The sequence below is a fragment of the Patagioenas fasciata genome, chromosome 13, assembly GCF_037038585.1.
Source record: "Patagioenas fasciata isolate bPatFas1 chromosome 13, bPatFas1.hap1, whole genome shotgun sequence".
Taxonomy (NCBI): Eukaryota; Metazoa; Chordata; class Aves; order Columbiformes; family Columbidae; genus Patagioenas; species Patagioenas fasciata.
This window is the reverse complement of record NC_092532.1, coordinates 14137375-14155578: the sequence shown is the minus strand read 5'-3', so window position 1 is coordinate 14155578 and position 18204 is coordinate 14137375. Positions and strand designations below refer to the sequence as shown.

Here is an 18204-nt window from a genome sequence, read left to right as displayed (position 1 = left end):
ATCAGGCAAACTTCTGTCCCACCCTGTCCCCTGACTGCTGCCCATTCACCACCAGGGAGAACGTGAAAAGCAGACCCAGTGTTTACTTTTGAGTGAGGATTAAAGCGTTGCCATGCCTACACCACAGACAGCATTCCGAAGCAGGACCAATGTGAAAAACATCACGCTGGCGCATCAACCGCTCAGCAAGGTGGCACCTTGCAGAGAGCAGCCTTCCTTCCACTCGACACGCGTCTCCAACTTGCTACGCGACTGCCGCCCACTCTCCCCTGTTTCCCTCCGGCTCTATTTCACACGGCCTTCTTTCACTCTTTAGGAGTTTTAACTAAAAATGGGTACATTGGGCCAGCCTGGGGAAGTTTGCCATTTTAGAGCCCTGTCAGTGATTGAGAGTCTTCTCCTGGGAGAAAGTCAAATTGGTGCCACCTTGGGGTGCAGTGGTGTCCACGCAATTCAGTCGCCTGCCTAGAGAACACAGCTGCTGATACTGCTATTGCATTTTCTAGGTTGTTAATCTATTTGAGTCTCCAACCCTCCCCTTTTCCTCAGAGCTTGTATCATCTCCCTCCTTCACAAACTCAGGATTTCTTCCTGCTCACCAGTACTGTGACAGGTCTGCAGAAGGCTGAGATCCTGCCTGTTGTTCATCATCACTACTGCTGTCCTATAAAGAGCTGTAATCCGTGTGGTGCCAGAGCTCAGATCACATTTTAGCCCTAAATGAATCACCAGTTTTCTATTTTAACTACCCAGGGTGGACAAAATTAGCTTAAGTAAAACTCTACATGAAGACTTGGCAGTGTCCAACCCTCCAACCTGCTTATTTAATTGGATGGCTCTTCTAGGCCAAATTCTGTCTACTAGACCAAGCCTTGATGTTCTTATAGCCACGACACAAGCTTATTTTGTCTCCCTTTTTAATGTTACCTTTATTAGTAGCATGACTGCAGCGAACCAGACACCAGTTCTGGGCTGATCTTTTCTGCTATATGAAGATCATCATCTGTCATTGACTGGATGATCAGGACTCCAGCTTTGCAGTCGTGCAGAGCCAATGTGCCGGTGCTGCTGCAGCAAAACAAGGTCCCCTGGGTCTGGCCGCGGGTCTCAGCCAACTTGGCTGGGATCTCTTGAAGTTTGACTCTCCCTAAGAGGCAGAGCAAAGTCATCCAAGCTGACTGTTTCAAGCTCTCTTAGTTGGAGCAAAGGCCTCTCATAAACTGTCTTCACGCTCTGCTGTTACTTTACTGTGAACATTTATTAGGGAAAGATTTTGTATTTTCAAGGGCTTAGGGGACTGGAAGGCAGCAAAGGAAGAAAATACATTAATGGGATGTGCAAGATAGAGCTTTTGGTTGGAGAGACTCCAGAGCTGATGCAGCGAGGCTGGTGGGTCACGCACCAGGTACCATGCAGAGGGAGCTGACTCTGGGATTCCCCTTGTTCTCTGCAGTCTCCCTCTTTCTCCTCCAGCCTCATTTTGCAGCAATGATCCCCAGCCCATGGGCCATCCCAGCCAGCAACAACCAGCCTTTCTTGAATGAGCCAACCATCTCCCCGGCAACAAGGCAGGCTGTGAAAATAGCAAGTGCTTTCCTTTCTGTTTTAGGTTTCCCACCTTGCGAGAAATGCCCTGGCTTTTATTTGTCTCCACTGCTCAATAATGTGAATGATGGTAACTGAAACGCAGCCCATGGAGAGATGAAGGGGAAGGTGAGAGAGAAAGACAGCTTTGGTCTTAGTGCAAAGAGTGACAGATCTTTACACCTTAGCGAAGGGCAGGCTGAAATATTTGTCTGGTGCTGTTACTGTGATGAGCCCAGCAGACTCAGCATAGCAGAAAGGGTTCTATACATGCTGTGGCTATTGCTATAGGGCATGCAGCAAACAGACCTCAGCTGCAGCTGGACATCCAGACAAACGCTGACAACCCGGTAAAATTAACGGGGCGGCTAATGCCCCTTTATTCCATTTTGCCTTTTCTCCCACTCCATCCTGCTCCTGCACAAAGCAGCCTCAAGTTACACTTCACCGCTGTGATGTTCCCATCACTTACAAGGCCTGGCCATGTCCCCCTCCAGCAGCAGAAACCCAGGAATACTGTGTCCATCCCCAGATCATCCCATTAGCTGCCAGTCGGCAAACAGAGGCTTCCTACCAGCACGGTGGTGCCTGATTAACCTCGCCTGCCCTCCCTAAAGTTATTAGCAGCTTTTTTGCATTTCTCAGAGAGCTTTGGGTTAGGAACATGCAGTAGGAGCCAGCTGGTCTAAACAGACACCTGCCTGAAATTGAGTCAAATCCACAAATATCTTGAGCTGACAAGTAGAAAAAGCCAGTTACACAGGAGCAGGTCTTAGGAAAGAGAACTCCTCCACTCCTTGCGTCCCCAGTCCTGAAATTGCTGAACAGGAGCAAGGGGAAAGGGGCAGCTCCTAAAATCGCCTTCAGCACGTGCAGAGGGGATGGTGTGTGAGGCACCGGGTTTCCATTTGCACCGTGCTGTTCAGAAGCAGGTTAAACACAGCTCGAGTGCACGTGGACCCCTTGGCCAGCTGCCTTGGGTGGGCTGTTCAATTACATTAAACAGAATTTTTTAATATTGCTAACAAGTATTTTAAAATGTCTCAGGTATATGTTTGTTTAGCTCACAGTTCAGGAGTAACACACTATATAAAGCGTAATGTCACCACAAACACATTTTGCTACAAAGCCTGAAAGAAAAAAATTCCCTATCAGAATTTTTTAACATTTTAGTGGCTTTTTAGTTTTCCCTTTCAAGTTGAAGCAGAGACATTCCCAGACTCCCACTAGGAAAAATGTTCAGTTTGAAGGTCACTATGTGCCACCTCTGGACCCCAAGCACTGGTCCTGTGACCCTGCCACCTCTGACACTTGTATCTGAGCCACACGGCTGATATTAAGATCATATGTTGAGTCATTTTTGAACAATTTCATCCTGTTTCTGTCTGGTTTATGCTAATATGAACATGGTCCACAGCTGTTTTCATACTAGCCTGCACGGCGCAGTGTGCTTGCCTGGGCAGGCACATTGCAGCCTGGGAACACTCCAAGCTGTGGACACCCCCAGAGCCCCCAGCCCGGCATTTCACCTGAGTGAGACTCTGCTTCCAAGCAGCTTCTGAGGTCAGCACTGAACCACCGATAAAGAGACTTTACATGCCTTCTGGTTGGAATTTCTGAAGCCAGACTTTGGAACGGGCTCTTCAAATGGAGAGATGAAAACCCATCACCTCCCTGCCCTTCCTGCTCGAGCAGATCCAACCACCTGTACTGGCTTCTGCATTCCTGGCTTCAAACCTCCGTTTCCCATCTGCCCTGCCTGACTACACTGACAGGGACTCAGCAAGGAGCTTGCTTTATTAATACGTTTGCACTCCAGAGAACCATTTAATCCAGAGGTTACAGCCCGACTTGTTCCTGCCTGCTAATCTGCTTAGAAAGGTAAGGACTGAGGAGTGCCCTACGGACCAGCTGGAGGGTCTTGAGCAGCCAGGCGAGACCTCTGCCCCTCTTCCCTTGTGTAACCCCTGGCTCTTGGCCAGTTGGGGCTCCAGACCTGGGCAGTGATGGCCCTGGAGATGACAAACACCCACGGCCGCTGCTCCTCCTGCAGCCGGCTCCTGTCTCCTCACTGACTGTTCCTTTTTCCCTTGACCTCTCCCGGTATGTAAAGGATTTGTGATTTTGCACTTGTGCAGCTTTTCCAGAGTTTCAGACTGACCTCCAGGGCTGTGTAGCAGTAACAGCGTGCCACGAGCTGGCTGGACATGCTCCTGCCTCCCTGCATTGAAGGATGTGGAACAAGGACCTAGATTCTGTCCACAGGTCATGAACCTTTCCTGAGCCATGCACAGCTGCAAGAAAACCCACTCTCCTGGACAAGGAGCACGTATAAAAGTGAAATCCTACATGCAGACTGTTTTGTTCTTAAGCAGGGGACAGGTTCTTATCAGCAGAGAGGGTCAGCGAGACCTGGAGCATCTGCTTTTCCTGATTTATTTTATTGTTTTGGCTCCTATTTCCTACCTTGAGCTCACTTTGACTGACAAAAGCAAAAGGGTTTGGTCTGGACTCTTCCCCGAGTCTTTCACTGCTATTAGACTAAATACTAAATATAATTATGGGCAGGAGAAAAATTAGAACAGTGAGAGAGGATTTGGTTATTTTATTTCAATAACAAAAGCACAAATAATCTCATTCGCATTTATTAAGTAAGGGAGGTTTCTTTTTTTCTCCGAACATTGTCAGGGTGCCATTTGGAAGGGATAGAGGGGCAGATGCATCTCCCATGAAGCTGGGGTGGGGAAAGCTGTAAGAGCCAAGCAGCCCCAGTGGAAAACCTGTCCTGGGTCTGTGTCCTCTCCTTCCCTGCTGTTGAATCAGGCTCCAGCAGTCACAGCCCTGGCTCCCCCTCCTGAGCTCTCTTCTCTTGGGATCTTAAGTGATGAGTAGGGGAAAATCCCCCACTAAAATATTTGCATTGGAAAGCCTTGGCTAAGAAATGACTTTTAAAATAGAAAAGCTTTGCTTGAAAAGGGATGAACCATGTAGCATAATACTCAACAAATCGCCTGTTTAATGGCCTCTCTTTATAGCAGCTGTGCATTAATAACAAAAGCAGGGTAGCAGAAGCCATGTGCTTCTTCGTAAGATTAAAATAAATACTATTTCATACTAATAACAGCAACTTTCAGTGGAGATTGACTAAGAGAAAGGAGCAAGTGGAAGACAACAACCTGAGAGACTTGGTTTCTTTCCCCTTCGTCTACTGCTGGATGAAGGAATATTGCTCCCATCTACAAAAGGAGATGATGCTCTGAATCAGCCCTCCCAGACTGTGGTTTGGTTTACGTGGTTTGTCGCAGGCTTGTCTGTACTCGGTCAGCATGACAGTGTTTTCAGACAGAAGTAATTCCTCTAGGACTAAATACCTCAGGGGAAAATTTAATCTAACTTGGTTTTTACTTTGCAAGGCGTAACTCAGGATCCCTAGTGCCATGAAGCACAAATTGAGAGAAGCATGGTTCACCCTGGACATAAGGAGAAACCTTTTCAACGTGAGGTCAGCAAGGCAGTGGAACAGGTTGCCCAAAGGGGCTGGGCAGTTTCCAGCGTTGAAGGATTTCAGACCTGGCTGAATAAAGCTCTGAGCAACCTGGCTGGACCTCAGAGCTGACCTTGCCTGAGCAGGAAGCTGGGCTAGATGCCTCCTGAGGTCCCTTCCAGCCCAAGTTATCATATGATCTTAGGGACATTTGGCATCTTTTCCATAGGATTATGAACGGACAAAGTATTTTGTGCAGCCCAATACTCTGTCTCTCATTCCTGGCCATCGTGATAACAGCTCTCCCACTCCACGCCCTGTACTTTGCCAGGCCTGGCACTAAAGCAGCGCTGAGTTTTCCCCCTCAAATTCGGACTTCAGGCATTACAGAAAAAAAAAAAAAAAAGGAAATTTTACAATTTAAAGCTGTCTGCCACAGACTACTTATCAGACATGGAGAATGATTTGTTTCTGTTTTCCTGGGCATAGGTTTTTAGCTGAGACAAGATACGTTGCCTAGCTGAGAGCTGAGTCACCGAGTAATCAACAGATTAATGTATTCAGTTTGAAAGCCATCAGCATTAGTTCTCGGCAAGCTCACAAGAACTCCATTATGGTATCATCTCTATGTTTGGGATGTAAATGTCTCCAGGATTTAGAGTTCCTGTGGGAAAAATCCCTAGATGCAAAGAAATCAAAATATTCCTTTGCGATGGGGAGACATAAGGTACCTCTTCATACAGTAACACCACAGCAGGATTTTGGCATCCTTTCTAGTGAATGCTTTTATTATCAACCCCCAGATAAGGAGTTTGGGGTATGTCGTACATCTGTCATTTCATAGCTATCTAAAAACAGTCATGATAAATTCAGTGTCATGTAGGACATTGCCTTTACCAGGTCTTTAATGCAAAATTATTTTATTTCCAGTGAAACCAAGTAGTTACACTTTCTCCAGGATGGGAGCATGCAAAAAAAAAGGGTGGTCCTGACTTCTGTGTGGCTCTGAGTTTCTCAGTGTGGTCTTGGTCTGAGCCAGAAATGCAAAGAGGAAAGGCAGAGGCTGGCTGGGGCACCTCACAGAGGAGCCATTGTTTAAAAATAGGGAGCTGGTTAAAGTAAGGACAGAGTAGCAACTGTAAAAGGACAGGCTGGCTAAGGTGTATAGCATGAGAAGGCTGCCAGACATCACATAGTTATTCTGATAAAACACATGCTAACACTGCTGGCTAAGACCCTGTCCATAACAATCTCACTGGTGTAATACATCCCCTTGTTCACAAGCGAAATAGGTGTTTGGGAACACTCAAATGGGGGAAGTGTGAGTAAAAGTCAGTCAAGGCCCTGCAAAACCAAGGTAATCCTAAAACCCTTCCTATGTTATCAGGCTGGTGGAAGGGGTTTGAACAGCAGCAAGACTTCTCCCCAAGACACTTCTACTTGCAGCCTGTGTATCCAGCACATGCAGAGTAGACATGACACATGTTCTCACCATTTCCCCAAGCCTACCAGTACCTCCATGTAGGCTGTCTGCAGATAACAGATTTTTTTTGTACTGACCTGGCTACTGCCAGAGCATGAGAGATTGTGGCTGTTGTGACACCAAGGTCCCCAGGGCTACACTTCCTAGCACAGGTGTACCAACGGCATGCCTGTGCCGCTGTTTGTTGCAGAAGCCGTGTGAGCAATAGGCACACAACACTGATGTCAACCGCCTCCCCCCCCGCTTCCCCTCCAAGGTATTCAGATTGTGCAAGTGCCTCCTGTTTGTGCTCTGGGGTCTCCAGGTGCTCAGTTCTCTGTACCCAAGCAGTGGTGATTTTCACTTACCCGTCGTTCCTTGTCACCATATTCGATGCCCAAGGTATCCATGGCACGTACAATAGCTGCCAGTGACTGTATAGTGTTGCTGTAGACCACTGGCTTGTACTGCTTCACGTCTTCTCCAGAGAAGCCATCCTCGTGGATGATCCTGAAGAAAATGCAAAGGACAAGAACCTCTTGAGAATGTAATTTCAATGGGGGAGGCGTTCAAAAGACAGCTGTGCTCTTTTGAAGAGCACATCTGCTAGCTTGATTCACTTAATTTAGTCAGCATTTCTTTTGAAACCTTTCTAACTGTTCACCAGTAGTGTGTCTGAGCCCAGTGCCAGGGATTAGCATCCCTTTTGCTCTCTCTCATGAAGTTTTGTGCAGGTTTGGCGCATACAGTCCCTCCCGCCCAACCGAACTGTGAACACCGGAGCCTAGAACGCCCTGTATTCCTGTGCTCACTGGTCACAGGGGGAGGTTTCCAGGTCCTATGTTACCTTTCCTGTCAAAGTCCATGGAAGTATGTTCAATGCTTCCAGTGACCATCAGATCAGATCTTAACCACTGAAATAAGCAGTAGAAAAACCCTAGCTCTTGTCTAGTCCTTTTCATAGTAACTCCTGGGGTGCCTTACAGAACAAACCAGAGTGGAAATATCCCTGTGTGCATGGGGACACCGACATGGAGCAGGGAAGTGACTTAGTTGTGCAGCATCTAAAGTATCTACAACCCTTCACACCTCCTCCTTCCCCCCTCCTTTAAAAACAGTGCTGGAAGTTTTTCTGCCTAGAGGCATGTTACGTTATGTTATTGTTCCTGAAGCACCGTGGGAATGAAATTCACAGTTCTCTGTGGGATGGATGCTCTCTGTATTAGTCTCTATTAAACTCTGCAGAAGGAAGTATTTGATGGAGCGAGTTCTTGCAGTTCCTTGCTCTGGTCAGATGACTGACCCCTGTAATTTCTTCATATCTAAGTAGCTCAAGAACTATGCCCGGGTGTGTCTAGAAAACAGCTAGGATCTGCAGAGCTAATTGTATTTGACAATAATTCTTCCCAGTGAAGACATAAGTTATGATCCTGTCTCTTAAATATCGGTAGAGAGAATGATCTGCTTAGCTGAAATGAAGTCCTTGCTTGCTCATCCTCATATCTCAGTAGACAACAGAGAGGCCTCCAGTAACAGACCTGGACACTGATCAAACCTCGCAGCCTGTCTATAACAGGATTTTTATTTCCCTTTTTTTTTTTCTAAGTCAGATGCACAAACCGAGGTCCTGGCCATTGCTGGCATCCCCCCGGGGAGAGGCAGCGCTCGCAGGGATCATAGTGAGCTTGCAATAGATACAGCGCTGGGATGGCAGCAGAGAACGGGGCTGGATGCCAGCCCCGTGTTATTAACAGATGACTACATGAAGAACAAGGCTGATGGAAACATGCTGACAAAGACACAGACCTACTCCCCGTGATGTGAAGCTCACAGAAAGGTTTTCTAACACAAGCGACTGACTCTCTGCTCTCCCCACCACAACCTTCTCTCACTCATCACTGAACACTGAGCTCCTGGGAGAAGCTGCTCCAACACCCTCCAAGTCCTGGAAAAATATGACTACTAGTGGAAAAAGACCAAGACAGACGGTGGTTCAAATTAATTGCTGTCCAGGAAATGTTAAAGGCACTGATCCAAGGAATTGGGCAGAGTCCCCTGCTCAGGTCGCCCAGCCCCAGGAAGGGGGAACGGGAACAGCACGAGGGGCTGCGCTTCTGTCTCCCCTCTGCAGGGGTGGATGAAAACTGTTCTGGCTTAGTAAATTCAGACTTGCCAATTTGTCCAAATTTTTTCTATAACTAGTTTAGATTTTGATGAAGAGATGCGGGCAATAGCAGACCTTGTACTCTGTAGCATTTATTTCGCATGAATCCAGTGCTTGTGCCAAGGTCTGGAGTAACAACATCTGAGTAACGGAGAAGGCGGAGGGCCAGCAGAGCCGTGTCGGCACCACATCTCATGGATCATTTGCTGTTACTCAGAGAAGTTGCTGAACTTCTGGGAAATGTGTTCTTTGTCAAAAGTTGCAGTCAAACCTGAAGAGTTATGGCTGGTACAAAGCACAAGGATCTGCATCAACCCTGTTTGAATTCAAGAGGGACCGTACAGACCGATTCCTCACAGTTATGAGGACAACAGCGAGAAGCTCGGCAGAGCAGGGGTCCCGCGGGAGGCAGGCAGGCAGCAAAAGCATCACCAGAAATAATTCATTCTTTCTGGCTGGTTGGCTTGGGGTTGGATTTTGGGGCAGAGTGGTCTAAATGTTGGGGCAACTTGGAGAAGGAGAGGTGAGAGGCAGATAAGAAAGGGGTGAGAAGAGGACAGGTACGAGGGGCAATGTAAGGATGCAGCTGAGATTTGTCTGGTCCAGCCATGGAGCACGCTGGTGGAGATCGGAGTGGTGCCCACAGCTCAGGCTGGCTTTGGTTCTGTCTTTCACTGACAGGCACCAGCTAGGGACTTGACACGGCAAAAAGAGGGCAAGAAGTGAGCCTTGGTCTTCTTCAGAGCTTAAACCATCTCTGGTCTTGCACCATGAAGTTGTTGCCTGAAATTTTCACTTCTATATACTCCGTGTTTCCAAATACTCTAAACCAGCAAGCTCCCCATCAAGTAACAGGGCTCCTTGTGTTGAATGGGCAGAACTAAGCAATGGAGAACAGCTCTGATATCCCTCAGCAAACATAATGCTGACTGGGTAGCAACGCCGGTATCGTTCAAAGCGCAGGCATAAAAGCGTTACTTTTAAAGGAGGCAGAAAAGAGCGTGGAGAAGAAAACACCCCGATTGTTCTTCTGTGAAATTTCTCCGGGAAGGCGGCCACAGCAACTGAAAGCAGCGCTGCAGATGCCAGTATTGAAGTCTTGCTGTAGGAAGTACCTATGGATTAATCAATCATGCGGTTAGAACATTACCTAATATCTGAGCGAGCAAATCCCCGCTGACTAGTGCCGTTCCAAAGGCTGCTAGGACACCGTGAACTGGTTTATTGTCCTATATGCTTTTAGTCACCGTTTCTCCTCTTGCTTGCCTTGGCCATCTGAGTGCTGAACTCCAGTGGCAGCTTTTTCCATAGACCTTTGGAAATGTTGATGCCGCCACTCACCCACTGGGGATACACCTTTCTTCTCGCCTGCTCTTGTGTTTTACTGCCCAAAGGACACGTCAAGCTCCAACAACACTCTTGGGAGTTACTTTGTTAGGGGGATGCCTGAGCCAGCTTGGGTGCCTCGGGACACAAGAAGTAATGGGGTTTGGATACTGTAGTGAGCTGTGAGCTTTAAAAACGCACAGTGGGTAGGAACTAACAGAACTGAGCAGTGTGTCAAGACTGAGAAGTCTTTAAAGGTACAGGCAGGGTGAGCTACTCCTTAAGCAACCCGCAAATTAATGGGAACAGAGGGTTTTCAACACTAAAAATGTGAATTCTCTGCTTTCTAATTCACTTGTACTTTATCCTGTATCTGGAATGCAAAGGAAACTGCTGCAGGCAGGTTCCTCTTTGCCACGTTGAAGCCGGTTCTCTCCAGGGCAAAGGAAAAAAAGGGATTTCAGAGGATCCCTGGTGGCTGGGGGTGGGGGAAGACAATGCTCTAATTTTTAAAAGCAATTCTGGGCAATTAAAAAGACATTTCATTCACCAAGTGACTAATGAAACACCATACTCTGAATGGAATGGTGAGAGAAAACTGAAGCAACCTGATTGTCTAATGTACTTATTAATGCCTGCTCCCCATCCCTCAACTGCTAACAGCAAAACCCATATGTTTGCATATTATGTTGTCATACTCATTTTAGAATGGCATTAACAGACAGGTATTTGCTGGGGAAAATGGCTCCACTACAGATCAGATCTTCTGCCATCCCCTAGCAAGTCATTAATCCTGAAGAAGTGCCCAGTGCCTCAGTGATTATTGCTTAATCACAAAATAAATGAAATACTTGGAAACAGGGGGGTGCATTCTGCATAGCAGCTCGCTTTGGCTTCCATTCAACAAAGCACTTACGTGCCTTCAGCCTTTCACTACAGAACGAACGTATTAAGAAGGCAAAGCCAGAGATAATTTTGCCGTGTGTGGCTGCTGACACGCTCTGCCCCAGCAGCTGGGAAACAGCAGCTTTGGGCAAGGCCCAGGATGGCACCAGCGCGGGAGGGCTGAGCTCAGCTGGGCCTGGCCCAGGTGAGGACCGTTTGTCCAGGTCACTCCTGGGGGGAATACGTGTCCATCTGTCCTGAAAACCTCCTGGAGCAGACGCCACAGTTCCCCCCCTCCCTGCTCCAGTCCCAGACAAGCTATTCTGGCACTTTCCTTCTGGCCCTTCCAACCTCAGTCAGGTTTAGCAAACGCAATGACTCTTCCCTACACCTTCTCCAACTGGATCCTACTCCTTCCTGAGGCACAGAGACTCAGTCCTCACTTCTCTAACTTGCTAAGATCATTTTAAGCTGTAAAGTTTATCCTCCAATGGGCTCCACATCACTGCCAAGGGTAATTGTGTATTTTCATCCAAGTCTCTGCTCAAAATTTTGTAGAAATTCAACCTTGCCAGACCCTGCGGAGTCCTGGTTAACAGAGTCCTCTGCTCTGACCAGGAGCCACCAGTAACTGAGTTGTGCTACTTATCTGTTTTTGTGTAAGATCTGAAGTAGTTTTGTCTAGACTGGTTTTCCAGGTCATTTTATGAAAGTTAAGTGGGATCGTATCAAACCTCTCCCAAAATCTAGATATGGCACCAGCTATTCCTCTCCTACTTCTGCTGAGAAATCAAATGAGATTAGTTTAACATGCCTCATTTTTGTATAATCCATGCTGGATATCACTCATCTCCCTTTTTATCTCCTAGGTGCTTGCAAATTTTTTGATTGATAGTTCAATTCTCTTGAAAGCTTCTAGAAGGTGACTGGTCTATAATTCTTACTCCTCTTTTCTCCTTCTATATTTAGAGATAGGCACCATGTTTACATTTTTTTCTTCTGGTATCTCACCTGCCCTCCAAGAGCTCTCAAGGAGAATTGTTTGTATTTCTGAGATGGCGCCAGCAGAGCCTCTAAGTATGTAGCTAGAAGTTCCTTAAACACCACAGGGCTGTAGACATTTAATTGTACAAATCTTGCCCTTCTCGTGCCAGAGGGAGAGAGATGGTGGTGAGCGGAGCCTGTTGTGGGCATCCCTGCTCCCTCTCCTCCTGCCAGCACCGGGTGTCCTCCATCCCTGTCGCAGCTTTGCAAGACAGGTTCTCCTTTCGGGACTGACACAGCCCTGTCTCATCTGCTGCACTTTGCCATCAGCCCCAAAACCTCGAGCTAATGCCTCTGAAACATTTCTTGCTAAATTCAGGGAACTCTGGGTGGCTTCAAACTGTCCGCATCACTGTAAAAGACATACATGGAGACTTCAAATGGCCTACAAGAGAAAATAAATCCCATACTGTTTCTGTTTTACATAAGGTGATATACTTTCAATCAGCAAGATGTTTCCAGCTGAATGAAGTCTTTCCATACCAATGCACATTACAAAAGTTAAGTTACAGAAACCACTGGGAGATTATTACACTCTAAGTGCATCACAAGCAAATACCTTGCGAATAATAGAATCATAGATTAGAGAATAGTTTGGGTTGAAGGGGCTTAAAAGCTCATCCAGTGCCACCCCTGCCATGAGCAGGGACATCTTCACCAGCTCAGGTTGCTCAGAGCCCTGTCCAGCCTGGCCTGGGATGTCTCCAGGGATGGGGCATCCACCCCCTCTCTGGGCAACCTGGGCCAGTGTTTTACCACCCTCAGTGTAAAACAATTCTGCCTGATGTCTGGCCTGAATCTCCCCTCCTTTAGTTTAAAACCATCACCCCTTGTATGAATGTTCCAGTTCTTGCTCTCCACCTTCACCTGGACAAATTAAGGTACTTGAGGGTCACTGCACAGCTTTCCTACAGAGCCTCGTGCCCCAGCGATGATGAGTTCCAGCTCTCAGGGCTCTGGGACACTGAGCTGGTTTTGGCTGGCAGGGGTACCCTTTGTAACCCCCGCCGCTCCATGTCACCCGGATGGGTGTCTGTCCATCCGCAGTGCTCCCCTCCTGGCAGGACAGCTCAGGTCTCTGCACTGCTCTGCACAAAGAGCTCCTGAAGTTCATTCACATGGACAACATGTGCAGGGAAAATTTCCCCGCTGATGCCAGGAGCATGAGATGCTATGGGGTGTAAAGTGCTCCCTGCAGCCACAGGAGATCACCTGGGCTGTGGCAGAGGGAGGTGGCACAAGAGGGACAGGGGGCATTTGCCCATCGATGCATTTGTGCTCAAGCTGCTGAGACTCCCATTCACATGTATATGTTCAGGGTATAGACTGATGCAAGGTGGATTTTACACGAAGAATTTAGGAATGAACACACAAATCGATTTTTGCTTGGCAAATTTTGCTGATTTTTTTTCTCCCTTCTTCTCTTTTTCTTTCAAAAATAGTCTTTTACGTTTCGTAACAGATTCAAGCAAGTTTTTCCGGTGAGGCTGGGAGGGCTCGAGTCAAAAGAAAAACCTCTAATTTTGAAGAAAACTCTGTAAGCTTTGTTTGCAAAAATCTGACTTTAATATGTAGGGAAGAGAAGGGGTTGATCAAATTTTGATAGAAAATCCTCTGCTAGAGGTAATCAGCTACTTTGAAATTATTTTTATCTTGATATGCGGTTAAAAAGTTTGTTTACAAGGGAGTTATGAAGCTAAATTCCAGTGATTCTCTTCTCGCTCATTTAATAGCCTGAAATGCGATTAAAAACTCCTGGATTATGTTAAACTAAATCAACGCAGATGGCCATGACCTTGTGTTTCAAAGACTGCAAAGGCACAGTTCAGACCTCCGTGACAGGGTGCAAATCTCTCAAAACTCTCATTCTTCTTCCCCTCTGGCTGTGCTTGAATGACACACTGTACATCCCATTCCCGCAAGAAATTCTCCGAGATGGAGATCAGGATGACTGCCTGCACGCCTGCTTTTTTTGAAAAGAAAAACAGCTTCCTTAGGTCACCTAAAAACTGCAAGCGGAGCTCATTTTAAAAAGCATCATTTTTTCAAAGTGGATTTTTAACACCAGTCCCATAAATACTGATGGATCCCTGTGACAGACTCCCAGCTGGGGAAAATCTCCTTTCTGGAGGAAATACTTTTGGGTCACTCAAAACTGAATTCTTACCACCAAAGTATTTCTTGCATGCGAAGACATTATTCTAACTAACCAGCTGGTTCGCATTAAAAAATATGCAAATCCATCAGGCAATTTAAATGCTGCCAAAATCTATAGCCCTGGAAACAGTCGAGTTTATTCGCATCAATTGCAAAAGTTTCATGGACCTGTACAGGGCAGAAGCATTCTTGCTCTTCTCAGGCAGATAAATTTGTACCTAATATAAAGGTCTGTAAGTAACTGGTGCCTTCCTGAGGTCCAGTTAAAGCTGGGCATGCACTTCCGCACCTTAACTGCGGGCCAAAAACCTAGAAAATTATAAGAAACTCTCTTGTATCTACTCAGGATGGATGTTGCTACCACCTTTTTGCCTGTAGATGAGCAGCTCTTGCACTAATGATGATGAACTTCTAGACATATAGGGGCCAGATACTGCATCTTCCTGAAAACCTTTGGTTCGGCTGGGTTTCAGATGTATAAAATACATGCAGAATTCTCTTCATTTCCAGTTTAATACAGACCAAAACCAGAAACAAGCGCACTAGAGAAAACTCCCAACATGGTGCTGCGTCCCTGCCGCCCTGTGTTTTTTCGGAAGCAGCTCTTAGTCTTTTAAAAAATATTATTATTTTTTAACTGAGTTCTACATCAATGCTTAATTTTGGCTTTGGGCTGTCTTGAGGGGTGATCCCCACACTGTAGCTGAGAGAAGAGGTGGTTTGTTCTGGGCTGCATGCTCAGTTCCCTGCCACACGTCCTGCATTGGACTGGGTTGGTTTTTGTACCCTGCATTTTGGATGCACCACCGACCCTTCCCATCTTTGCTCTGTGAGGACTGTTTCAACATTCACATCTTCTAACAGGAAGCAGTGGAGTGAAATACTCTGTTCTTAAGTGTGTGTATAAAATAAGTTTAAGAGCATAAACAGTCTACTGCATCCTGAAAGTAATTAATTACTGCTGATAAATGAAAGACACCACTACTGATACTTCAAAAGAAGACAGAGCAAATCCAGCTACTATGCTAGTAGTCAAAAGGGACGTAGTCATCCTTTGAAAATTAACACTGCAAAGTCAGGAAAATGAAGCATCCCTAACTGTTTCCCACACCAAGCCTGACTGCACAGAGTCAACCACAGAAGTGGTTTTACCCACCTGAGTTACCCTAATCATAGTTTATTTTCCTGCAGAGACCACTGGCCACTGGTGTCCAGAGAGAGGAGTCCCAGCACCCAGACACAGCACCCTGCTCCCAAGTGTTGACGACAGCAGAAATGAGCTCCTGGCTCCCCAAGGAACCACCGGTTCCTGCCAAGGACCCGAACCCAGTGCTGGCTCAGTACCCAAACCAAACCTCAGAGCACAGACACAAGGGATGGTGGCACGGGGCTGCGGTCAGGGGAAAGATAAATCCCCCAGGCTTGCTGATACAGAAGCAATATAATCAACCTTCCTTCTTGCTGCCCCAACTCAGCTTCTTCTGCTCCCAAAAGCCCTGTCCACCCAGAGGAGAAGCCCAAGGCACAATCAGGGACAAAGGTGGTTGCCCCAGACCCCACGTCCCGCACCAAGCGGGGAGCGGTGCAGAGTTGGGTTTTATGCAACGTCAGCCACTGGCACAGTTTGGTTTGACTAAAATTTGCAGTTGTGTAACTTTGATAATGTGCCCTCTCCAGGGGCCTTTAATATTAAGATCAAGTATTGAATACCCTACATGCACCTAATTAGCTTTAATACGCGTCCTGCTCTGCTCAGTAAGAACAGAGAAGAAACACAGTCAAAAACAATTAGATCAGGATTTGTTTCGATTAAAAAAAGACAGCTGGACTACACAATTCCTGCAGCAGCATTTGCATTAGATGAGATTGCATTTTTCTGTGGAAAAAGCCTTGAAGCCAAAAGGGTTTCAAATAGCACCAGTGGAGGCTGACAGCTGCGTTCTTGTTTATGCGTTCCCAAATAATAATTCAGCAAAGGAAAAGGGGTTCCTGCTCCCAGTGACTTATCTTGTGATCCCATGCAATGTGCTACATAGTCAATCTACTTTGTCCACGCTCTGCCTGAGATCAATGAGATCCCCCAAGGAAAAGAAATCCACGCGGCCGGTGATGACCCACATGAGAGAATTCTCATTAATTGCTCAGTAATGTTACATAAGGTCATTTTGTTGAATTAAAATTATTGGGATTAATCCTCTTAAATGTTCTCTTAGATGCAAGGGGGATCCAACTGCCGCTGGATCATCCCACAGCTGGTTCCAGAAAGTCAAAACGGTGTTTTAAAGCCCCATAATGGTTTTGTTAAATTCATCCCCTGAACAAGGACACAAAGCAGCTTTTTATGGCTTTTTTAGATCACTCACAACTTCTGTAAGCTGTCATTAACCATCATCAAAGCCTGAAAAATGAAGGAAATGGGTTCAATGTCAGTTTTACTGCCCAAACCTAAATAATATTTTTTGTTTCTCATCTGCCTCATCTGAAGTGTTTTGATGGCTGGAAGGTGACTTTGCCTTTCAAAACCTGTTCAGATGTTGCTCTCCATAACCAAATATTCTGCGGACAATAGAGGAAACAAGGGACATACACAACCTTTTCATTGGCTCGTGCATTTCATCCTAATAATCAAGTCCCACCACCAAGTCCCACAAGAACAAAGCAACCTTGCGTATTTTACTCAGGTATTAAAGGTCAATGCGCGACTCGGTGTATCAAAGCAAGACTTTGCTAAGATGTACCTGGTTGCCATCCCTCATGTGACAAACCTGGCTTCCAAAGCCCCCTGTTCTGCTGAAATCCACTGGGATTCTGAGCTCCTTCCCCTGTGTCTAGAGCTGATCTTTGCACAGCTGACATGTTTTTCTGTATGTCCTAGCTGTACTATCGCTCATTAGGAACCGTGTGCTGTCATGAAAACACTCAGCTAAAATAAAAAGACGCTTTAAAGCAGCTTTGCTTTTTTGGGATATCAAATCTAGCAGCAACTGTCTTTCTGAAGCAATAATTGATGTGTTTGATTAGCTCTGGTAGCAGATGGGGATTTTTTCAGTTCTTTGATGTTTTAACATGTTAAGCTGAGAAGGAATCCATTCTGGGAAGAGCGATTATGCCATTCCTCGTATCCTGTCCATCTCCCCTGGCATGATTACAGCTCAGGGGCTCCATCTCTGAGCTGTGTGCTTGCCACAGGCCCCTGGGTGTGCTGCCAAGCCGACATTAACCTCCACTAATCTCAGCTCAGAGATCTTTGAGTCATGGTGTTCCCAGTTCTGCAATGTGCTGCCTTTCCGTTAGAGGATACAATCAAGCACCACACCCAGAGGATCACAGTCCGAGGGAGAGTATCTGGCTGCTCGGAAAAAATCCCCAAAGGCTGCGATGGATCCTCCACTGTCGGAAAATTTTGCAATCAACTGGTATAGACTCAGCACTGGTGAGGCCACACCTTGAATCCTGTGTTCAGTTTTGGGCCCCTCATCGTAAGAAGGAAATTGAAATAGTAGAGAGAGTGCAGAGGAGGCGACGAAGCTGGTGAGGGGTCTGGAGCACAAGTCTGATGAGGAGCAGCTGAGGGAACTGGGGTTGTTTAGCCTGGAGAACAGGAGGCTCAGGGGAGACCTTATCGCTGTCTACAACTGCCTGAAAGGAGGTTGGAGCATGGAGGGTCTCTTCTCCCAAGTAGCAAGTGATAGGATAAGAGGAAATGGCCTCAAGTTTTGCCACAGGAGGTTTAGATTGGATATTAAGAAAAAATTATTCATGGAAAGGGTTGTCAGGCATTGGAACAGGTTGCTCAGGGCAGTGGTGGAGTCACCATCCCTGGAGGGGTTTAAAAGATGTTTAGACGAGGTTCTTAGGGACATGGGTTAGTGCTAGAGTTAGGTTAGGTTATGGTTGGACTTGATGATCCTGAGGGTCTCTTCCAACTGAAATGATTCTATGATAAAAGTCCTGGGCAGAGGAATAGCAGTTTGGCTTCTGCTGCCCCCCCTGTTGCAGGCAGCATAAACCCAAACCTCGCCTTCCTGACTGCGGTACTTCTTGCAGTGGGGCTGCAAAGTTCCTGCTGGCTGCACTCACTGGAGCGACGTGGAAGCC

The 18204-nt window shown here is 46.6% G+C and overlaps 1 protein-coding gene across 2 annotated transcripts in view; it reads right to left on the bottom strand.

Annotated features, from left to right (window-relative positions):
* GNAO1 (G protein subunit alpha o1) overlaps positions 1 to 18204 on the bottom strand; it is a 145019-nt gene that overhangs the window by 88869 nt on the left and 37946 nt on the right. For both annotated transcript variants that reach the window (XM_065848676.2, XM_065848675.2), the window contains exon 3: positions 6899 to 7040. In XM_065848676.2, coding sequence (XP_065704748.1) covers positions 6899 to 7040 — 142 coding nt within the window. The remainder of the gene's footprint in view (positions 1 to 6898; positions 7041 to 18204) is intronic.